The 21,726-nt window shown below is 42.5% G+C and overlaps 1 protein-coding gene, 1 long non-coding RNA gene and 1 other non-coding gene across 5 annotated transcripts in view; 2 read left to right on the forward strand and 1 right to left on the reverse strand.

Annotated features, from left to right (window-relative positions):
• Positions 1–18,782, forward strand: part of VDAC1 (voltage dependent anion channel 1) — a 29,763-nt gene extending 10,981 nt beyond the window's left edge. For 2 of the 3 annotated variants that reach the window (XM_072957261.1, XM_072957265.1), the window contains exons 2-9: positions 4,887–4,959; positions 5,486–5,535; positions 6,241–6,393; positions 6,489–6,541; positions 12,005–12,232; positions 14,876–15,026; positions 16,872–16,929; positions 17,830–18,782. In XM_072957261.1, coding sequence (XP_072813362.1) covers positions 4,893–4,959; positions 5,486–5,535; positions 6,241–6,393; positions 6,489–6,541; positions 12,005–12,232; positions 14,876–15,026; positions 16,872–16,929; positions 17,830–17,921 — 852 coding nt within the window. In that variant the 5' untranslated portion in view covers positions 4,887–4,892 and the 3' untranslated portion in view covers positions 17,922–18,782. Of the gene's footprint in view, positions 1–2,162; positions 2,305–4,886; positions 4,960–5,485; positions 5,536–6,240; positions 6,394–6,488; positions 6,542–12,004; positions 12,233–14,875; positions 15,027–16,871; positions 16,930–17,829 lie in introns of those variants that run through there. The other variant, XM_072957258.1, reaches the window with a different exon arrangement.
• On the forward strand, positions 14,412–14,485 carry TRNAA-GGC (transfer RNA alanine (anticodon GGC)). The gene has a single exon. It is a non-coding gene; the product is annotated as a tRNA-Ala (tRNA).
• A 110-nt stretch (positions 18,783–18,892) lies between the features above and the next one.
• On the reverse strand, positions 18,893–21,705 carry LOC107034408 (uncharacterized). The gene is made up of 3 exons (XR_012069089.1): positions 21,516–21,705; positions 21,237–21,345; positions 18,893–19,246 (listed from the first exon to the last, which is right to left on the reverse strand). It is a non-coding gene; the product is annotated as an uncharacterized lncRNA (long non-coding RNA).
• Between the last annotated feature and the right edge of the window lie 21 nt (positions 21,706–21,726).

A 21,726-nucleotide genomic window follows, 5' to 3' on the forward strand; every position in this document is an offset into this window, starting at 1 on the left:
TATTCTCATTTACATTTTTGTGAATCTGTTGGTTGAGTGAGCTTCCCAAACACGGATGTGTCAGTCTCTCTAATGTAACTCCCTAAGGCCCCTAGAATAAAGTCCATATTTGGCTTGGAGGTCAGAAGTGGCCATGCTGGCTTCTGAAGACGCTAGGTCTCAACGTGAGTTCAGCTCTCCTAAGGCCAATGTGGGGGTGAGGCATGTTAGTTGTGGGTCTTACCCACATCCCTGGTGCTGCTGCCTCTTGGCTTTGGTGTAGAGGGAGCTCCTGCCTACTGGTTACATTGTTATTTACTTAGTCCCTATTGTCAGATACTGTTTCTTTTTTTCCCTACTCTAAAAATACTTTGATGCTCACTGCGAATTTACTCATTAAACAAACATGTATATTGAATACCTACTATGTGCCAGTGTTACGGCAATGACAGGCCAGTCAAGAAACAAGCACCACTCGGAGGGTTGGAGTACTACCCAGATGTATTACGCTGGCGGGCTCAGAGGGGCTTCTGCTCCGAAGCTCTGAGCACCTCCAAGACGTGCGCATGAGGTTTTATAGGGTAAGGTACAAGCTTGGGGTATTCGGCCAATAGGCATGGAACAGCTTTAGCAGTATTATCATCACAAAAATGGAGGCGGGGAGGCAGCAAATCAACATTCCAAAGCCAGATATGTATCTTTGAAAACCCAGCTGGCTGGCAAAAAATCAGGAACAGCAAACCAACTCTAATTAACTTAGATTTACAAGTTAGTCCAGCAGAATTCAGATCAGTATTCCAATACTTAGATTTGTGAGTTATCTTGTTAGACCAGCCCAGCCTCTCCTTCACATTCCTAGACTTGTGAGTTATCTTAGTTAGACCAGCCCGGCTTTTCCTTCACACCAGGCCTTGGCATCTTTGTACACATAGTCTTGCCCATATTTTGGCTAAATTTATACATGACAGGCTCTGGGATGCTTTGAATTCCAGGGTGTGATTGGGGGGTGGGTGTGCATTTGTAGTAGTGGGGCACCAGGAACAGAGCAGCTGTTGCTGCCGTGCAGCTGATGAGTCAAGGAGGATATGTCTCCCCAAGATGGAGATTATGTAAGTTTTACGCAGACTGTGCTGGGCGATATACTATCTTTCCCCTCTGAGCTTCCAGAATGGGCTGGATTTTCATTCCTCAGCTGGAGTGGAGCTTGCATAATCTGTTCAAGGTCAGCCAGGGAACGGCTGGGTAGGTAGGCTGGCAGGCAGTAGAGGGGAAGCAGCGGTGACTTGCTGGTCCTTCTCAAAGTCATCAGTGACTGTAGCAGGTCTGCTCAGCCTGACCCTGCCTGTTCTTTACTTGCCACTTATCCATGGGAGCTGTGCACCCAAGATCTGCCTTGAAGCCATTACCTCGGTGGAGGCCTGGGGCTCCGCCTTCTCCAGGCATCCTTCTGATTTCCAGGGCGGGCTGCTCGCCCATGTCAGAACACCCCACTTCATGCTCAGCCTCTAGAAGGTGGGCTGCTGCTGCTTTTTTTTTCCTTCTTTTTGAGGTAACATTGGTTTATAATATTCTATAAGTTTCATGTATCCAACCTTATATTTCTACTTCTGTGTCCCCTACAGCATGCTCACCACCAAAAATTTAGTTTCCACCCATCACCATACAGCTGATCCCTTTACCAGTTCATTCCCCCACCCCACCCGATATTCCACATACGAGTGAAATCATAGGGTGTTTGTATTCTCTGTCTGACTTATTTCATTTAGCATAATACCCTCAAGGTCATTCATTGATTGCAGTTAGGTTGCTTCCATTTCTTGGCTATTGTAAATAATACTGCAGTGAGCATGGGGGTGCGAGTGTTTTTGTGAATTAGTGCTTTTCATATTCTTTGAATATCCAGAAGTGGAATTGCTGGATCATATGGTAGTTCTGTTCTTAATTTATTGAGGAATCTCTGTACTATTTTTGTAGTGGCTGCAACAGTTACATTCTCACCAGCGGTGCATGAGTGTTCCCTTTTCTGAAGGCACTTAGGGTGGATGCTGCAGAGACAGATGGGGAGCAATTTGGAGCTGATCTGGGAGAGGGGAAGGCTAAGGCCAGAGTTCAGCCTCCAAGTAAGTGCAGGCAGGATGTTAAGTGAGAATACAGGATGCTGAATTCTCTTCCCTCTAGTGCTGGCCTGAGAAAACATGAATGGACATCATTATTTCTACTATAAAATTGTTTCTGAAATGAGTGCTGAGAACTGTGTTGGATGCTGTTTGCAGTTGTAAGAAAGTCAAGCTTCTCAGAGAGGCAGAGCTGCCTCAGTCCTGTCAGGTAAGTGAGGCAGGAGACAGAAGGTGGGGAATGAGGAAGGCTACATGAGAAGCAAAGGGGAAACTATAACCACACAGTCACTGGGGGCCTTTGGCGAAGGGGGAGTCAGCCTCTTGCCCGCCTTGGTGGGTGTTACCTCAGATCCAGGACTGGATTTGCCTCCACTCAGCCAGTGGTTCCTGTGCATCTTCCCTGCCAGGTGCTGTGCTGGGGCTGCGAGGAGAGCCTGGCCTTGTGTGAGCTCCCCCTGCCATCCCACCTCTCTTGTCCTTGGCTGGTAATCTTCTTACTGGCCACTTTAGGGTGATGTTTGCTGTGGGTGGAGTGTTTTTTTGACAGGTGGCTTTGCATTTTGATTTTGGGGATTAGGGATAAGAGGGGGCATTTGGGGAACATTAAATGATGCGTGTTCTGCCTTTTTTCCTGAGGGGTTGGACCAGTCCAGATATGAAAGCAGTGTGTGTCTGCTGAGGCGGGTCCTGGAGCCTGGGGAGGATATTTGGGAGGGCTCTGGCTCCTGAGGTGCCGGAGGTCTTAGCTGACCCAGAGATGTTGCCACTGGACTGCTCCGACCTGGCTGGGGCTGAGTTTGTGGCCCAGCTGGGTAGGGGGCAGCCCTGAAGAGGGGTTGGTGGTCCACTGAAACCTGTTAACTCTGATGGGGGTGGAGAATCTTCTCGGCCCTCTGCACGTTTCTTTGGGGCTGTATTATACCAGCCTTCGATCCAGGGTGGTTTCATTGCTTCTCCTGGAAGGGGCTAGCCCCATCTGTGGCGGGGGCATCTGCCTAAGGTGGGGGTATTTCTGGAGGACCTGGTAGATGGTGTCCTGGTCTGTCCCTGGGGTGAGTGTGCCTATGGGGTTCATTTTTGGTGGAAGGGGAGCAAGTTGGGAGAGGGGAGTCCCCAGACTTGAAAGAGCCAGTGGGAGCAGCCTAGTGGGTCTTCCCCCACGTTCCTTGTGCCCTGATCCTCATGTGGACTGAGTTGCCCATGGTTCCAGCCTGATCATGTGTGAGACATAACAGCAACAAAAATAGGATAGTGTGGACAGCTTACTGGGCTGCTCCTCTCTGCCCTGATACAAAAGGGAGTTGGGACAGAATTAGCAAAACCCCTGAAAAAAGTGAAGTAGGACCTGGACCACAGTTTGATAATTTAAAATTGTGGAAGTTTATTTATTTATCTATTTATTACATTATACTCTTTGGTTCTGTGGGCTCCCTGCAGTGTCTTTGAAGGTGAGGCTTTGGTCAGGAATGCAGCTTCCAATTGTGATATTGTTCCCCTGGGATCACTTGGAACACTTTTAGTGGGTTCCCACATACCAGGAACATGCCATATGGGTGTTCATTTGTGTAAGTACATATATATGTGACTTTGGTTGGGGTAGATGCAAATTAAGTTTGGTAATTTAGGTATACTGTATTTAAAATGGCTGGAACCATCCTTGGTAAGTTAGTTGAATTTCTGGCCCATTGAGGCTAACAATTTGGGAGCTTGAGAAGATGCACAAGATGGTGCTTTATCATGTTCCCCTCTCCTCCTGGATGGAGCACAGAGTGTGTGCTGTCCAGATTAGGAGTTTAATTCTGTGTACATGAGGTGTCAGTGCAGAGCCTCTCAGAGATGCAGTGTGGTTATCAGGGCAAGGACTATTTGAAGTACTTGCCTCCCTTGAACACTGTGGTATTTAATAAATACTTGTTGACTGACTTAATGATATGCACCAATCCCAAGTAGTACTCCTATAGTTTTAAAAATACAGTTACTTTGGAGCTCAATAAATGTTTGTTTGAATTAAATTGGGGGGGGTCATTGCATTTCCTTCCATATGAAGAGTTGCCTAGTTAGTTAGGTTTTACTGTTTTCTCTGTGAGGAATGTGATGATACTCTAAAAGTGGGTTCCCATAAAATGCAAAAGTTTTGTGAAGGGTTGGGTCCATTCTGACACATAGTAGATACTCCATAAGTATATATATATATGTATTTTTGGTGGGGGGAGGTAATTAGGTTTATTTATTTATTTATTCTTAGAGGAGGCACTGGGGATTGAACCCAGGACTTTGTGCATGCTAAGCACCACTGAGCTGTACCTTCCCCTTTACTCCATAAATATTTGTTGCATGAATGAAGTCACAGCTGTATGGAAAATAGGTTGCCATGAAAAGCTCTGATTTCTGTTCAGTGTATTTAATGTCCTAGCAGTTGATGTTTTGTAAGAAGATATGTTTTATTGGCAAGAGTCCTGCAATTCAGTAAAGTAGCTGGCTTATGGTAATGTGTCTTTGACAATTAATTCATTCAGCAAACATTGACTGACTCCTGCCATATTCTGGGCCTGTGCTCAGTCTTGGGGATGCCTAGTAGAAGAGCTCCGAAGTCAGGCTGATCTGCTGTCAATAAAAACTTATTGGGTGTTTAAAACTCTAGCTACGAAAAGAAGCGGGAGATAGCACAGGCTTTTCTATCCACACCCGGGGAAATAAGGTACCTGGAACTCAGTGCTGACGATATTTGTAGGTGGAAAACTAATATCTATAATTACCAGTGTGTTTACTTTGGTGGTTCTTTTATTGTAGCAGAAGATGGCTGTGCCTCCCACATACGCTGATCTTGGCAAATCTGCCAGGGACGTCTTCACCAAGGGCTATGGTGAGTGTTGCATGGAGCAGCCTTTCACCTCAGAGACGGAGTTGGCATGTTTGGGATTTCACCCATCACAGTTTGAGAGACCTGGGTCAGTCAGCTCTCAGAACTTTCATGTCAGGGAAAAAAGATAAGCCTTCTCTGCCTGGTAGAGCAGTTTTGGTTGTGCACCCAGAATGGATAGGTTTGCGAATTGCTGCAAACAAGTGGACATTCTTGTTTCCTGTCTCAGGTGGGGGCAGGTCTCTGGATGCTGCAGTGGAGTGCGATTTCTAAATTTAGCTCCTCCTTAGGCATGTGCCCACACTGTCATGCCTTTTTTTCTCTGACTCCACTTGGAGCGCAGGTGGGGCCTGTGCCTGTTCCGTCTGCCACTGTTCCATGGCAACCAGGCTCTGCACACACAGGCAGGCAGCAGTGGAGACAGGTGCCCTCCGCACTCATGGCATTTTTAAACAGACTAAGGGAGGCGGAGATGCTGCTCGCAAGTTAGCTATTTAACCTGTTAACTGTTACCATCTTCTCTCTTTAGGATTTGGCTTAATAAAGCTTGATTTGAAAACAAAATCTGAGAATGGACTGGTAAGTTGTCTGGCCCACATGGAACGTGAATACTTATTACAGATCAATGAATAACTGCCATCTGGGTAGCAGAGTCAAACAGAGGGGCTTTTCTGATTGTGGCAGTTTGTGGCTCTCACATTCATTGCATCCTCTGTGGGATGGGTGGTCCAGGGGAACCATGCCAGTGGGTCCCCAATTCAGCAGCTCATAATACTCGTGAGAATATGGGACAGATCTTAGCTTTGTTTTTCTTTGTATTTCTTATTTCAAAATTGACCAGTGTGCCATACCATGTGATTATTTAAAAAAAACAAAACAAACAAACAAACAAAAAAAACTTTAGTAGTTCCTGTTAGATTGTGCCTGTGGTAATTGTTGAAAGGAGGAAGTTTTGGCTTGAATTACTATAATGTTAGCTTTATCTTAAAGCTTTTTCTCTGTCCGAGGCTGGAGGTAGGACAGAAGGATGATTGCCTTCCTGTCCAGTCTAAAGAGTTACAGGGAGGAAGGAAGTTGTCTCCTAATAAGAATTCCCCGTAGGATTCCCTTAATTAGCAGACTCCATCTGTACTTGAAATATCTAGTTGAATTATAGAATGAGCTTTACCTCCACACAGTCAGGGTCTCACCTCTTGCATAAAGGAAAGTAGAGTCTGCTCAGGGGTGGAGTGATGCAGAATGAAGTGCTGGCATGCAGGCTGTGACTCTCTTTCTTCTTTAAAGGAATTTACAAGCTCAGGTTCAGCCAACACGGAGACCACCAAAGTGACGGGCAGTCTGGAAACCAAGTACAGATGGACCGAATATGGTCTGACGTTTACGGAGAAATGGAACACTGACAACACACTAGGCACGGAAATTACTGTGGAAGATCAGGTAATGGTTGCCTGTGAAGAGATGCAGTTTTATTAATTGACATTTGCTGACCTGCCTTGTGACTCAACCTATTGGCGAATTTCTTTACTGTTCAGCTTGCACGTGGACTGAAGCTGACCTTCGATTCATCCTTCTCACCAAACACTGGGTAAGAATTTCATCTGTGTTCTCCATGGGGACATTTAGAAGTGTTATTATAGAATAAGACTCCGTGCTGTCTGTTACCGTTCTCCTGGCCTCAGCTGTGGAGCCTGCAGGATTTCTGGTCCAGTAAAGCTCCATTCCACGTGAGTGAGGCATGTGACCACGGCTGTAGGGCAACGGGCGGCATTTGGAAGCGGAGGCTAAGGGTCACTGTTGCCAGCCCCGTATTTCAGGCTTGGAGGGTCCTTTCCCTAGCTTCCTACTTAGAGACACTGAGGGCATGTGGGCTTAACTGCAGGGTGGGTCCTGAGGCTGCACTTTCCTGCTCCAGCCTCCAGCCACAGATTAGACTGGCTGGTTATTGGCCACGTCAGGGTGCGTCAGGGTGCGTCAGGGTGCGTGTTGGTCTGCCGCAGCTCCAGGTGCTTTTCAGAGGGGCTGGAAGGAGTCATTCTCCTCTAGAGTGCACTCTTGGCTTTTTCCACTCAGAACAATGGGTCTCATAAACCTGGGAAAGGTTGTTTTGCACGCTGATGAAGGACATGCATTGAGTTTCATTTCTTAGTTTTTCAGTTTTTAAAAGTTGTGGTAAAATACACAAAATTTACCATCTCAACCATCTTTAAGTGTATGGTTCAGCAGCATTTTAAAATTCATTTTTGCCATTGCATATTTTCCTCTCTCTCCTTCCATTTTCCTCTTCCACAGATGTTTATTAGAGGGAGGATCTACTGAGTTCGTACCCTGTGCAGGGTGACCACAAGGGACTGGGCACACGGGGCTCCTGCCTCTGGAGGTTATAGTCTTTTTATAACTTGGTTATGGTTGATCTGAAGACCACTGGCCAGGAGCTGAATTTTCCCTTGTTCTAATCACTGCTGTAGTTTCTCCCACTTCCTGCTTCTCCACTCCCCACCAGGCACCCTGCTGTGATGGGAGAGGTTATCCAGAAACCCTCTGATAGGATGAGGACTGGAAGGACTGCCCACATGCTTGAGTTTGCTGCCTAGGACTTTGCCTGCTGCCCTGAGGTGGCACACTTTGGAATTTGTAAAGGGGTTTCCCATTGCCTTTGGGAGGTTTGCAGAGAAGTTTCCAGGTCTTGGAGTAATATACATATGAAAAAAGTTTTTTTTTTAACTTTAATTAGCTTTTTATTTTGAGATAATTTTATACTTAACATATACAAAAATGTTGCACAAATAGTGTGTAGAATTCTTTTATATCCTTTACCCAGCTTCTCCTAATGTTAACATCTTTTATAGCTATTATATAATAATGAGAACCAGGAAATTTATGTTGATATCATATAGTTAACTCATCTGTTCTTCTCCTGATACTTTATTTCTGGACCATGATTAAGTTCAGGACACTACATTGTATTTAGTTGTCAAGTCTGCTTTGCCTCTTCTAATCTAGGGTATAGTCTTTCTGTATCTTTCATGACTTTGACACTTTTAAAGATGCTTGGGCAATTATTTTGTAGACTCCTTCAATTTGGATTTGTCTGATGTTTCCCAGTGGTTATGCATTTTTGACAACCATAGACATGATGTGTTGTGTCCATCCCGGTGCCTGACATCATGAGGTATATGTCAATGTACCTCATTATTGGTGACATTACTTTGATTACTTAAAGTGATGTTTGCTAGGTTTCTCTATAAAGCGACTTTTTTTTCCCATTTGTAAGTAACAAGCATTTTTGGGAACATGCTTTAAGACCATACAAATATTCTTTCTTATACTTTGACTCACAAATATTAGCATCCATTGGTGATTTTTGCAAACAGTTGTGTTGTTGGTGAATGGTGATTTTTCCCATCATTCCTTCTACATTTATTAATTTGGATTTTACTGTTAAGGAAGATCTGAGTTCTTCCTTCTCCACTTTCTGTTTATTTGATCAGTTATTTTTATCGATATGGATTCTTGAACACTTATTTTATTCTATGGATTATAATCCATTACTGTAATTTATTTTGTTATTCATATTGTCCCAGATAAGGCTATTGGGAGTGCCTTCAAGTTGACATCCTGTGTGGTTTTGACAAGCCATTTTTTTTGAGCACTTCAGAAAGTGTACTTGTTCTTCCCCAGTCCTGCTATCAGCCATTTCTCCAAGGAGCCTTGGTTCCTTTTATTGAAGAATGGTGTTTAGAAAGCAAGACTATGGGCACAAGAAGTACTCATGGCTACTGGGTGTTTGAGGAAAGTTTTGATAACTTGATGGAGATTGAAATTGAAAACTGCCTTTCCAAAGTGACAGAAGGGTACAGCTTGGGAAAATATCCTGGCTTTTGTAAGGAGCTAAGCATACATCGCTTTTGGATGAAGCTGCAGACAGACCTTGCCTGGGGACCAGCACCCACACTGACTACCTACCACAGATAAAGCCAGCTTGTTAACCACAGATCAGAGTCATGCCTTTCTCAGGTGCTTGTCAAATTAGCTTCACTGTTTAAATAGCTTTAAAAAGATCCCAATAATATCTGAAAGAGGAAAAACTCCAAAGGTGTGGAATGCTGCCTTATGGCACAAGCCTGGAAATTGTGTCACTGCCCAAGCAGTGCCCATTCTCTGGGGCTCTCCTGACCAGAATCCAGTGAGGCAGTGTATGGAGGTGCTGTGTAACTGTACAGTGTGGCTGTTGCATACCACTGGTCAGAGGCCCTGTCACAGGTGTCACACTTTGTGTGGACAACCACGTTTTACCCAGTGGTTATTAGATGCTTGATTTGTACATATATTGGTCTCCCCTGCTTTCTAAATGTCAGCCTCTGAGCAGCTGTCTTTTCATCAGTCACCTCACCCTGCTTGGTGCCAGTTAGGTACTTGGTTATAATTGAGGCTTCTTCTCCTAAAGAGCAGACAGAGCAAAACAGGTTTATTTTAAGTTTTTCTTATTGGGAGGTAATTTATTTGGTTGTCACTCCTTTTTTTCAAAGCTTACAAAAATGCACAGAAGCAACTTGAATAAAAGGTGCAAGTTTCATGGTCACTGGGGAAGGGTGTTGACTTTATTTTCACCTATGACCTCTGAAATTCTTGTGTCTCATTGAAAACTTGGAGTGTTTAATCTTTAAATTTTTTATTATGGAAAATTTCAAACATGCAAAAGAATACAGAAAATTACATTATACTCTCATCATGTTCCAATCACCCAGCTTTAATAATTATCAACCCATGGCCAATCATGTTTTATTTATGCATCCATAGTCAGTCCCTCCCACGCTCAGAGTATTTTTAAGTAAATAACAGATATCACATAATTTTATCTGTAAATATTTTAATATGTATCTTTAAATAAGATTCCTTTAAAAAAACATAAGCACAATATCATTACATTGTAAAAAATTAATCATAATTCCATAATATTGTCAAGTCTGGTCTCCAAATGTATGTGATTTCATGAAAGTTATTTACAAGTCAAAAATTGTCCATGCAAAATTGTAAAAATTGTTTTTAGATTCTTCTTATCATTTTCCCCTTGCAATTTATTTGTTAAAACTAGATCATTTGTCCTGTAGGATTACTTATAGAGAAATGTTGCTGTTTGCGTTCTGTGGTGGGTGTTTAACTTGTTCCCCTGCCCCCCGTATTTCCTGTAAATTGGTATGTCTAAAGGCTTCATCACATTTAGATTCCACTGAAGGGGTGGTGGTGTTGCTAAAATACGGTTTTATTGAGATGCACATAGAAGGAAAGCCTGGTTTTCTCTTGGTATGTTAGTGCCATTCATGATCTGCTCATGAGGGGTTACAAATCAGTGATAATTCTACCTTTATCCTTCCTTCATTTTCTATCTGGAATATTTCAATAAAGAGAAACTTCTCCTGCAGATACTAACCGGTATATATAAAGTAGGTAAACAACAAGTTTATACTGTGTAGCACAGGGAACTATATTCAATATTGTGTGGTAACCTATAATGAAAAAGAATATGAAAACGAATTTCTGTATGTATATGGATGCCTGAAATATGCTGTACACCAGAAGTTGACCCAACATTGTAAACTGACTATAGTTCAATTAAAAGAATATTTATGAATAAAAAAAGAGAGACACTTCTCATCAACTCTTTGGTTATCTTGAGATATAGTTAGTACAGGAAAGGTGGGATAAATGTTTGATTCCTTTTTTATTTACTGTTTTCAAAATAACAAATTGGTTCTCTAGTCTCTAAAGATGACTAATGTGTGTGTGTTTTGAGTGTCATTATTATCGCATACCTTTAAACATACTTGATATGTTTCAATCCATTGCTAATATTATTCTTAATGATGCTCACATTGTCCCATGTTTGAAGCCCTTGGGAGCCTCTTCTCCAACTTCAAAGTCTTTGAGAGTTTGATAGATGCTTCCAGCTCACCTTGCCCATTTCCTGCCCCAATTTGTAATCTCCTGTTTTCTGAGGCGTGCTGGTTCCTTTTAGGAGGGGGTGGTATTTAGGGCCCACAGTCTGGGTGCTGGGGATGAAGGTTTAATCTCAGTGTGAGTGAAGCTGGGGTGGACAGGGCTGTGTGGTCCTTGAGCCTTGAAGCAGATCTGGTTTCTCCTGTGGTCTCGGCTGAGAATGTAGCCTGCTGTGGGAGATGTCCACTTTGTAGCTGAATGGCAGAAACAATCAGGTGACATTAGTCTAGATTTTTTTTTGTTATATGTGATCTTGTCTCTGATGCTGACTTGTGCTAAGAGGCATGGTGATATATATTTGCTGGTAACACGACTTACCTGCCTTTCCTGAGAAATGCTGGGTCTTGAGTAATAGGCAGTGGAGGCACTGATCAGGCCATGTACGCAAATCTGGGATCAGTGGACTAGACCTGGGGTCTTGTCTGGTCCAACAGGGCTTCCTGGTCCCCTGTGACTGCAAGGCCCCAGATTCCACATCACTACCCAGTTCTTTGTAATATGTACTCACTGGGATCTCATGAATACTGAATTAGAAGCTGTCTAACTGTTGTAATTACTTAGAACGGATCTAGTATTTGTTTCTTTATGTACTAAGTGAGCCATAAAGTAAGAAGACGACTGTGTCCTTAAAAGCTGCTGTTTAGATGGCTGCCTTTGTGACAGATGTATCTTTTCTGCAGACGTGGAAGACAGCAAAGATGCATCTGTTTCATAATTACATGGTGGCACTCTACCTAATGAATGCCTGTGTAGGCCACTACATTGAGCACAGGGGGAGGACAGTAAAAATTACTTAGCACTTATTTTTCTAGCTTTTCCTGCCTGTGTTCTTGCTTCATCATGGTGGCATTTCGAATTATTCTGGATTCCGGTTGAAGAGAGGTTGTGTTCTGCCCATTGTGGTACAGCAGCTATTTAAGAAAGATCTGGGGCCCTGACTGCCTCCCTGTCCACCTCTTCAAACTGGGATCATTTTTAAAAAATTTGCATTTCTTGGCATGGTTGTTGCAAAGTGAGGTCACTTCTGATTTTAATACAATTTCTTTTCCTGCAGGAAAAAAAATGCCAAAATCAAGACAGGGTACAAGCGGGAGCACATCAACCTGGGCTGCGACGTGGATTTCGACATCGCCGGGCCCTCCATCCGGGGTGCTTTGGTGCTGGGCTATGAGGGCTGGCTGGCTGGCTACCAGATGAACTTCGAGACCGCTAAGTCTCGAGTGACCCAGAGCAACTTTGCGGTTGGCTACAAGACTGATGAGTTCCAGCTTCACACTAATGTGTGAGTGTGTGCAGTGGAGGGGATTGTTTTTCGTGATTTTTTTCTTGAGCTCAGTTTTTAATCACTGTGAAGTGAGTTTGTTGGAATCAGATGAGCCAAATGGCCTGCTAGTATTTTTCTTGCTTCTCACCTACCCTATTTCCTGAAGTGATGTAGGTTCTTTCTATTCTGTGAACAGTAAATGCTGTCACTGGTACACACAGAGAGACTGATCGGGTGTGGTAAGGGCATGATGTCAGTCCCCAGGATTGTCCCTTCCCTGTAGCTTTGTGGACATTGGAGGGCCTTTCAGTTTTAGTTAACACAGGGAGGGGGAAGGTGTAGCTCTGTCTTTCTCAGTGTATGGCCTGAGGACCAGCGTGCTGTGCTTAATGAAATATAGGCATGGGATACAAATTAAATACTGAGTGTCTTCTCTGCACAGCAGAGCATTTAAAAGTTTATTAACTGGACAGTATCATGAAGGGAAGAGAAAATTACAGGGTGGGTTAGAGAGAGACCCTTGTACTCCAACTTGAGAGTTGAAGTAGAGTGCTGAGTTAGATTTAAGGGAAACAAAAATTTCATCCATGAACTCCCTGTAGACGTGAGGAGCTAAAGGGTGGCAGAAGCTGAGCACAACTTTGCTTCATATTTCTTTCTTTCCACTAGAGGTCACTAAAGAAGTGACTTTTTAAATTTAGAGACAAGAAACTGGTATTTGTGTCTAAACTAATAGAATTTCCATTAACAAAAACTTCTGAGGAATTTTTATAATTAATAAAAATTAACACAGTTAACAAAATTTGGGTTTTTTAAAACTGAAAAGTCACAGGGAAACTAGAGCTGGACAGCCAGTGAGTTGGCACAGAGAAATTTGGTGTAGGACTGTTTTGTGTCCTGGTCATATGAGTCTGCGCATATGTTAAAATTCATAGAAATGTATACCAAAAAAGGTTAAAAAATAATGTAAATCCAAGAAAGGTAACATGCAACAAGTCAGAGGAAAAATATCACAAGCATAGAAGTGTTTTTTAGTTGAGAGTTTTGGCTGACAGGGAAGGTGCTTCCTTGGCTTGGAATTAGGAACTGGTACCAGTTCTAGGAAGAATAATGGCCATGAGCTGTTTTCATTACCTGAGCTTCAAGATTTTTAATAAGTGAACATGGTTTATTTTTGGAACTGGCGTGGAAACAGCTGACACAGCTAATTTGGGTTGCCCTGCTCTTGCAGAGGCCCAGATGTGTAACAGATGTTCTTTGTGCTTCATATAGATGAATTTGAACAAGTTTGATAGAGCATAGAGTTTATGGTTTTGAGAGTTCAGTACAGGAAGGCAGTGTGGCTGGTTTTAGAATGTATTGAAAAATCTAACTTTTAAACACATTTAAGCCCAAGAAAGTTTCCCATTTGAGTTATACCACAGTCACTCAAAAAATCTACTATTTTGGACAAGCTGCTGTTTTGTAGCGTGTTCAAACTTTCTGAAGAAGTCAGGATTCCCTGTGAATCAGGTGGTGCCTGGACTCCCTTCTTTGGAAGGAAGCACCATGCCTGTCTGGCTGAATTTCAGGGGAAAGAAACTAAGAATTTAGAATGTATTTAATGAGCATCTACTTTAGGGAGAATGTACTAGTGAAGAGCAGAGTCTGCAATGAAACAGCAGCAGTTTGTTCTTGGATGAGTGAGTTCTAAGCTCTTTGCTGGATTCCAAAGCACATGAGCTCTGCCCTAAAAGTTGCTAGTGCCGTTTCCACTGGAGAGATCCTAAATGATAAGGCAGAGCTTTGACCTTGTATTTTTATGTTAAAAATGTCAGGGAGGGGAAGAGGGTATTCCCAGAGGCTGGGGTCAGTATGCTGTGTTTTGAAGAGAGGAAGGAGTTTGGCTAGCTGTACTTCATTCCATTTTTGAAAGACATAAACATTCTGTAGCGTAGCAAGTTGCACCTTTTCAAATCTCACCAGGATGGTAGATATTGCAACATGGGCTAACAGTATGCCCAGATGGACGGGCCTGAGTTGTAGGTTAAGCTCTTTTGTAACTGCTGCTCCTCCTCCGAGGGGCTGGGTCAGTTCTGGCTGAGCAGCAGTGGCTCAGCTGCTGGTGTGAAATGTTATAGAGTTTCTTGCCATTTCTGGCTGAGTTCCCTTTTACCATTTTTATGATAGAGCATTTATAAAACTAATAACCTTAGGGGGAGGGTATAGCTCAAGTGGTAGAGCACATGCTTGGCATGCATGAGGTCCTGGGTTCAATCCCCAGTACCTCCTCCAAGGATAAATAAATAAACCTAATTATTCCCCCCCCCAAAAGGTAATAACCTTAGCAGCAGAGGAAAGAAATCACTCAGAATCCATAATCATGGTGCCCTAGTTAGTGCTTTTATTTTAAAGAACATTTTGGAAGCAAACCTCCAGTTCCACGCAGCCTGAGCGGTTGGCTGAGCTGCCTGTGGATGCTCCCAGTGATGGCTCAGGTAGACTTCCCTTCCTCTGAACCTTCTGGACTCTGGTGTCTGAGCTGTTTCTATCATAATTTGGTGTCTGTTTTGTGATCAGTTTAGTCCATTTACAGCACCCATGTCCTTAGACTTGGGCGGCTCTGCCCAGCTCAACACACCTTCCTGGGTGCTTTGACATCTCTGCTGTGCTTGTTTGCAGAAATGATGGGACAGAGTTTGGTGGCTCCATTTATCAGAAGGTGAACAAGAAGTTGGAGACTGCTGTTAACCTCGCCTGGACAGCAGGAAACAGTAACACTCGCTTCGGAATAGCAGCCAAGTACCAGATCGACCCTGACGCCTGCTTCTCGGTGGGTACCTGCGGAATTGTGTATCTCTGAGGCCCCCTGACCCTTAGGTTGGAATCCTTTTGGATAGATGGAGTTCCATGCTTTGGCCAGAGGTTTTCTCTGTGAAAAGTTCATAATGGGTAAAATGGTAATAGTGCTCACTCTGCGTGCCAGGCACCGTGTAGCCCATTATATTTGGATTGCTGTATTTAATTCTTACACAACCCATTTGAGAGAGGGTTCTTAAATTATTCCATCCATGTTGTCACAGATGAGGAACTGGAAGCTTAGAGTGGTTGAGTAACTTGCCCAACAGCAGGCAGGCAGTTGGCACGTGCTGGGGCCTGTGTTTGACCCAGACTGCCTTGCTGTGGAGCCTTCCCCTCTAACCAGTTCCTGCTCCATGCTGCAGACTGTAAAGGGGGTGGCCTTGAACCCTAAGGTTTTATATGTTCATTTCTCCCTCAGTTTTCATTCTCTTGCCCAGCTCCTGTACTGCATATTAAGAAATCGGGGCCTGGCCTTGGGCAGTTGGCATCTAGTCTTGCAACTCTGGCATTGCTCCTGGACCCCTGTGTTGCTGCACAGTTTTTGCATTAAATCCTGTTGAGCTCATCTGTGTTGTTGCAGGCAGTGCTGGCTGCGCCCCTTTTGGGGTGGAATGAGGAAATCGCACGTTGCACCATGGTTTATGGGCTGGCTTGTGTAATTTACAGAGCCCATTTTAAGTCTCCTGAAATAGGGACTGAATTTGGCTTCCTTAATGTTAGTCACTTACAAAGGAAAAGAGGCCTTGTTATTTGGATGGCATGGGCAAGATGGAACAGCTAGATGGGGCACTGACTTCTGGGAGGTCTTCCTTCCCATTTTCTCCCCTGGGAAGTGCTGGGTCTGAAAACAGCATGAGAGCAGGAAAACATGCACCCTGGCAGCCCTAGCTTTTGCCAGAACTGGGTGTTTTCATGGTTTGAGCTTGCTCTGCTCCTGACCCTCCTTACTTTCCCAGAAAGGGGTCAGGGAGAGGCCCAGATTTACCTCCATCTCAGGCAGAAGAATGAGGGCAAAATTATTATTGACTCAGCTGCTTTATTGAACTTAATTATTAATCACCATTCTCTAAGTGCTGAAATTTAAATGATTGACTAAGTCATTCTTTTGCTCCAGTATAGCAGCAAGCTTTAAATTCAGGCTTGTCAGTGCCAAATTTTCTTCACATCAATAGGATTTTTGCTCATGAAGAGAAAATATGAACAATGTTCTGCCATTTAAAAAAAAAGGTCACAAAAATCCCATTTGACATTTGCTCTGTATTTCCTTATTCTAACAAAAAGATCTTGAAGAAATCTTCCATACAAGAAAGACTTCTATCTCTCTGGCCATAAACGAAGGTGTCCTCACCTGTTATACTTAAAAACAGACCTCCTCAGTATAAATTGAATTGATGATACATAACTTCAGGAATCAAATGTAAATAATAACTTCCTTTTGATTGAAAATTGCGTTGACTCTTTGAGTTACTCTTCTGAGTCCCAGTTCCCAGATTTGATACATTTCAAATTGAATTTACTAAATCCTGTAAACAAGATGGTCATGAAACAAGAGAATTTGATTCTTTTTTTAAAATTATTTTTTATTCTTTTTGGTGGGGGAGGTAATTAGGTTTTTATTTATTTTAATGGAGGTACTGGGGATTGAACCCAGGACTTTGTGCATGCCAGGCATGCACTCTACCATTGAGCTATACCCTCTCCACTGGGAATTTGATTCTGAAGTCCAGAGTTGGTTGGTTAAAAAGTTCTTATTCATTTTGGAGACTGAACTGTGAAATACTTAACATTTTCACTGTCTTATCTTTTCCTTGACTAGGCTAAAGTGAACAACTCCAGCCTGATAGGTTTAGGATACACTCAGACCCTAAAGCCAGGTATGTGTTGGTTGTATGTGAAGTCAGTTCTTTGTCTTAAAAAAAAGTGGTGCTGGTTTGCTGCTTTATGTTATTGCTTATAAAATGACTCTATAGTACATTGCAAATGAGTGTATATAAAGTTTTATAGTTGAATGTAAAAGAGTACAGTCGTTATAAAACATTTGGAGAATAGAAGTATTAAGTAGGAGAAAAAAATGGCCAAGGCTAACAAATAGTACATTTTTGATTATTTTCTTACAACCTTTTTTCTAGTGTGTACATAATGCTTGATACCCCCTTCTAGCAGGCTCTTAAAACTAGCCCATAAATCATCCCTGCTGGAGGTTTCCTCTGCACTGTTAGGCCAGTCCATGGTGTATTACAGCTACAGGAGATAATACCACCTTGGGGTTATTCTGGTCAAACAGACTTGATGGCAGATCAAGTCAATCTAGAGAAAATCGCATTTAGTCATGTGTATGCACGCGTGTGTGTTTGCATGCATGCTGTGGGTGGAAGCGTTAGACCTCGGAGTCTGATTCATGGTTGGGGTTTTATTTCACGGGGGTATTGCTGAAGAAGTTTACTGCGTGGTGCTGACTGTAGATTGATTAATTGCAGTGAGGATGGTGAAAGGATAAAGGAAAGTGGAGTCCCTGAAGTCGATTCGGGTGGGCTGTGGAATCACCATTATTTTATAAGCTCGTCCTAGGCTACCTGGTCATTAGTCAGATGGTGCTGAGTAACAGGGATTGAAGGGCCATGTGGTTTTGCCCTTGCTGATCACACTTGGCTGAACAGGTTCTGAATCTGGTGTGGTGTCACCAGTGTGCTTCAGTGTTCCTCTTGTGCTAACCTTTCTTCTCTTTTCTTTCCTCCGTCTCTCTTCCTTTCCTTGCTCCAATTTTTCCCCTGCAGGAATCAAACTGACGCTGTCAGCTCTGCTGGATGGCAAGAATGTCAACGCTGGTGGACACAAGCTTGGTCTAGGACTGGAGTTTCAAGCATAAACGAATACTGTACAATCGTTTAATTTTAAACTATTTTGCAGCATAGCTACCTTCAGAATTTAGTGTACCTTTTAATGTTGTATGTCTGGGATGCAAGTATTGCTAAATATCATGTTAGACTCCCAGGATAAAGATGATTCAGCTTTAGGGTGTTGCCCTTTCAAAGGTACAGAAGAAACCCAATTCTAAAAAAGGTCCTTTCAGCTGTAGACTTGGGGGGAACTTGCCGGCCCCTCTAGAGATGTCAGGTTTCTTTTTACCTAGAAATGGCTGCAAGTGGAAGCTGATAATTTGTAGGCACTTTGTAAACCCATATTGAGTAAATTAATGAAATTGTGACTTCCTGAGAATTGAACCTTGGTTTCCTACCCTAATTGAGGAGAGGCTCGTTGTTTGATGGTGTGTACAAACTAATCTGAAAGGGACTTTTTTAGACAGATCTTCATGACCTGTTTCCACCCAGTCCATCACCTCTTTTACACCAAAAGTAGTCTGCAGGATGTGGTAGCTGTTTCTTTTGTGCCATTTTGGGGTGGAGAAGGTGGATGTGATGAAGCCAATAATTCAGGACTTAATTCCCTCTCATGTTGTGGTTTTTTTGCCATTGCACCAGAGTATGAAATAGCTTCTAAGAGTTCCAGCTGCAAGCTGGGAAGAGTCTCTGTGACTGTAATCACATGGTGACAGCACTCGAAATCTAAATCAGACTTCTGTTGTATTCTTGCCACTCAAGTTTATTTTTTAGCAGTTTAATGGGTACATTTTAGAGTCTTTCCATTTTGTGTGGAATTAGATCTTTCCCCTCAAATGCTGTAATTAACATCACTTAAAATAAAACTTGAATAAAATATTGAAACCTTATCTTTTTTGTTGTCTTTATTAATAAAAGTGTAAATAAAGAGGGCATTTGTTTGGTCTTGCTCTTTGGCCCCTTGAAAACGGCTGTGTGGGTGTGTATGAGAGAGAGTGAAAAAGGGACAATTTTAGTTTTTTATTACTGCATAACAAATTACCACAAATTTAGTGGTTTAAAACATTTACGTATTTCACAGGTCTGTAGGTTAGAAGACCAAGCACTGGGTGCTTGGGCTCTCTCTTAAGGTTCTCATGATGCTGAAATTAGGGTATCAGTTGAACTGTGTTCTTATCTGAAGCTTGGGGTCCTCTTCCACAAGACTGGGGGCTCACATGGTTAAGCAGAATTCAGTTACTTTTGGTTATAGGACAGTGGTTTCTGTCTTCTTGCTGGTCATCAGCTAGGGGCCACTTTTAGCAAATAGAGGCCACCTGCATTGCTTGCCGTGTGGTCTCCTCCATCTTCAAAGCTAGAATAGAAAAACTTCACTGTCAAATCCCTCCCACACTTCAAATCTCCAGAAGAGCCCCAACCTCTTCAAACTTAAAAAATACATATATTTTAAAAGTTAAGATATAATTGACATATAGCAAATTATTTTCAGGTGTTCAACATAATAACTTGATCCTTGTGAATGCTGTGAAATGATCATCACAATAAATCTGGTTAACAGCCATCACTATATAGAGATGATTTTTTTTCTTGTGGTAGGGACTTTGAAGATCTCTCCTTGCAATTTTCAAGTATACAACAGTATCATTTATTATGGTCACAATGCTGTACATTCCTTCCCCTAACTTACTTATTTTATAACTGTACCAAACTTTTTAAGGGCTGACCTGATGATGTTAGGTCCACTGAAGCTATCTCCCATTCTTAACTTCAGCTTTCCACATAATACAACCTTATCACAGGAATGATACCCCATCATATTCACAGGTCCTTCTCGCACAAGGACAAGAGATCATATAAAGGCATGGGTCATTGGGAATGGTTTTAGGATTCTGCCATATATATTTAAAAAATTAACTTGATTGTGGAAATTTTAAATGTTTACAAAGTAGAATAATAATTCCGCATTATCCAGCTTCATCAAATATCAGTATTTTTTCTATTCAATATTACATATTTTTAGGCAGAATTCCTTTGTATGGATATTTGGAAGTGACAGTTCTAATCAGCAGATTTACTTGAAGTATTTTGTGTAAACAGTCACCCAAAATCTGGACTCAGTATTTGTCATACTGTCTTCATGAGGTTCATAAGGTCCTGCAGCTATTTCAAAGTGAACTTTGTTAAATTTGTCCAGAGATTTTGGCACATAAAGGTTGCTGGATACATCCAGTCGGATGCCAGGTGCAGTACTGGTATTCTGAAATGTACACAGGGCCCTCTGAGTATGAGGGAATATTTTCCTGCCATTTACATATTACGTGTCTGCCTGTAGCATGCAGCAGGTCAGAATATTGTGCAAAATGCCTTGAGTTCACAGTATCTTACCAGTAAGAGAACTGAAACAATCCTGTATGGGGACAAAGGAACAAAGTGGACAAAGAAGAGATGACTTAATGTGTGTTTACTATAGAAAAAAAGGCCTGTTTAAGTTTGAATCTCCCAACAAGCAGAAGCTAGAATTGAGAGGCTTATTCATTAAATTGAGTGATGGTTTCTGTGCTCACAGAGGGAAAGCTCAAGGGGAACTTGGGAGGACTTTGTACCCTGGCTACCCTGGAAGTTTTGCAATAATGGCACCATTCAGTCTATCTAGGCTTGTGGTGGGTGTAGGGAAATGAACAGATGAATGACCTCTTAGTTTTCTTAACACAGAGTTTGTGTATTTCAGAGTGGTCACCAGGGCCAGATAAATGTTAAGAGAAACCAGACTCAGGAGAACACAGGCCCTTTTCTCTTCAGAGAGCGGACTCAACTGTCCCTGGGTGGTAACAGCAATGTTCTGAGGGACTCATAGAGACCAGAGTGGTGAAGCCCTGGGTAAAATAAATGCCTTCATGCCATGCTGATTTTCCTGCCAACCAATCAAATGGAACTTTCATGATCTGAAACCTATAGACATTTATCAAGAAAATATTTACAGAACACAGACCAAATCATTGTTGCTAGGGCCATAAGGGAATTTTCTGGAAATATCTAAATTTGCATTTTCATACACTGGGGGTTTTAAGTTATAAAATTTAAAAAGTAATAGAAGCTTATTGTAGGAAATTTGTAAGCTGTTTTCACCCCTGTTTCCTAGCCCGCCTCCTTGATTTTCCTCCGTAATACCCTTATCATTGAATATAGTATATATTTTACACTATAGTTTCCCTCACAGGAAAATAAATTCCACACAAAGGTCGGGGGTTCGTTTTGTTCACTGCTGTATATAGTAATGGAGAGGTGCTAAATATTTGTTGAAGTAATACATGATTATGGGGAAAGATAAAAAATAAAATATTTACCTAAAATTCCACCACTCACGCTTAACATTTATGTTTCCTTTGCTGTTGCGAGGGGGAGGACAGTTACTTCTCCTTCGGGATCAGTCTACTACACAGTTGGATATTTCTTCTAAAAATGTTTTAAAACACTTATTATATTACCTGGGAGGAGGGTATGGTTCAGTGGCAGAACGCACGCCTAGCATGAGGTCCTGGGTGCAATCCCCAATACCTTCATTAAAAAAATAAATCTAATTACTTCCCGCCCCCCCCGTTATTAGCTGTATAGTGGCCAATTACGTGCGAAGGAGGGAGGGCTCTGGTCGTCTTCACACCTCACACAGTACATCCTTAGCTCCGAGCTGAGTTTGGCCTGGTAGGGTTGAGGGTGAGGGTTATTCCCCTCTGCCGCAACTCCAGCTACCCGTCTTCCTCATTTCCGCTTACCCCCTGCTCCCGGTTCCCGGCTGCGACGCCCTCACGCTGGGACGTAGACGCCTAGGGCCGTGAT

The sequence above is a fragment of the Vicugna pacos genome, chromosome 3 (assembly GCF_048564905.1).
Source record: "Vicugna pacos chromosome 3, VicPac4, whole genome shotgun sequence".
In the NCBI taxonomy this organism is placed as follows: domain Eukaryota; kingdom Metazoa; phylum Chordata; class Mammalia; order Artiodactyla; family Camelidae; genus Vicugna; species Vicugna pacos.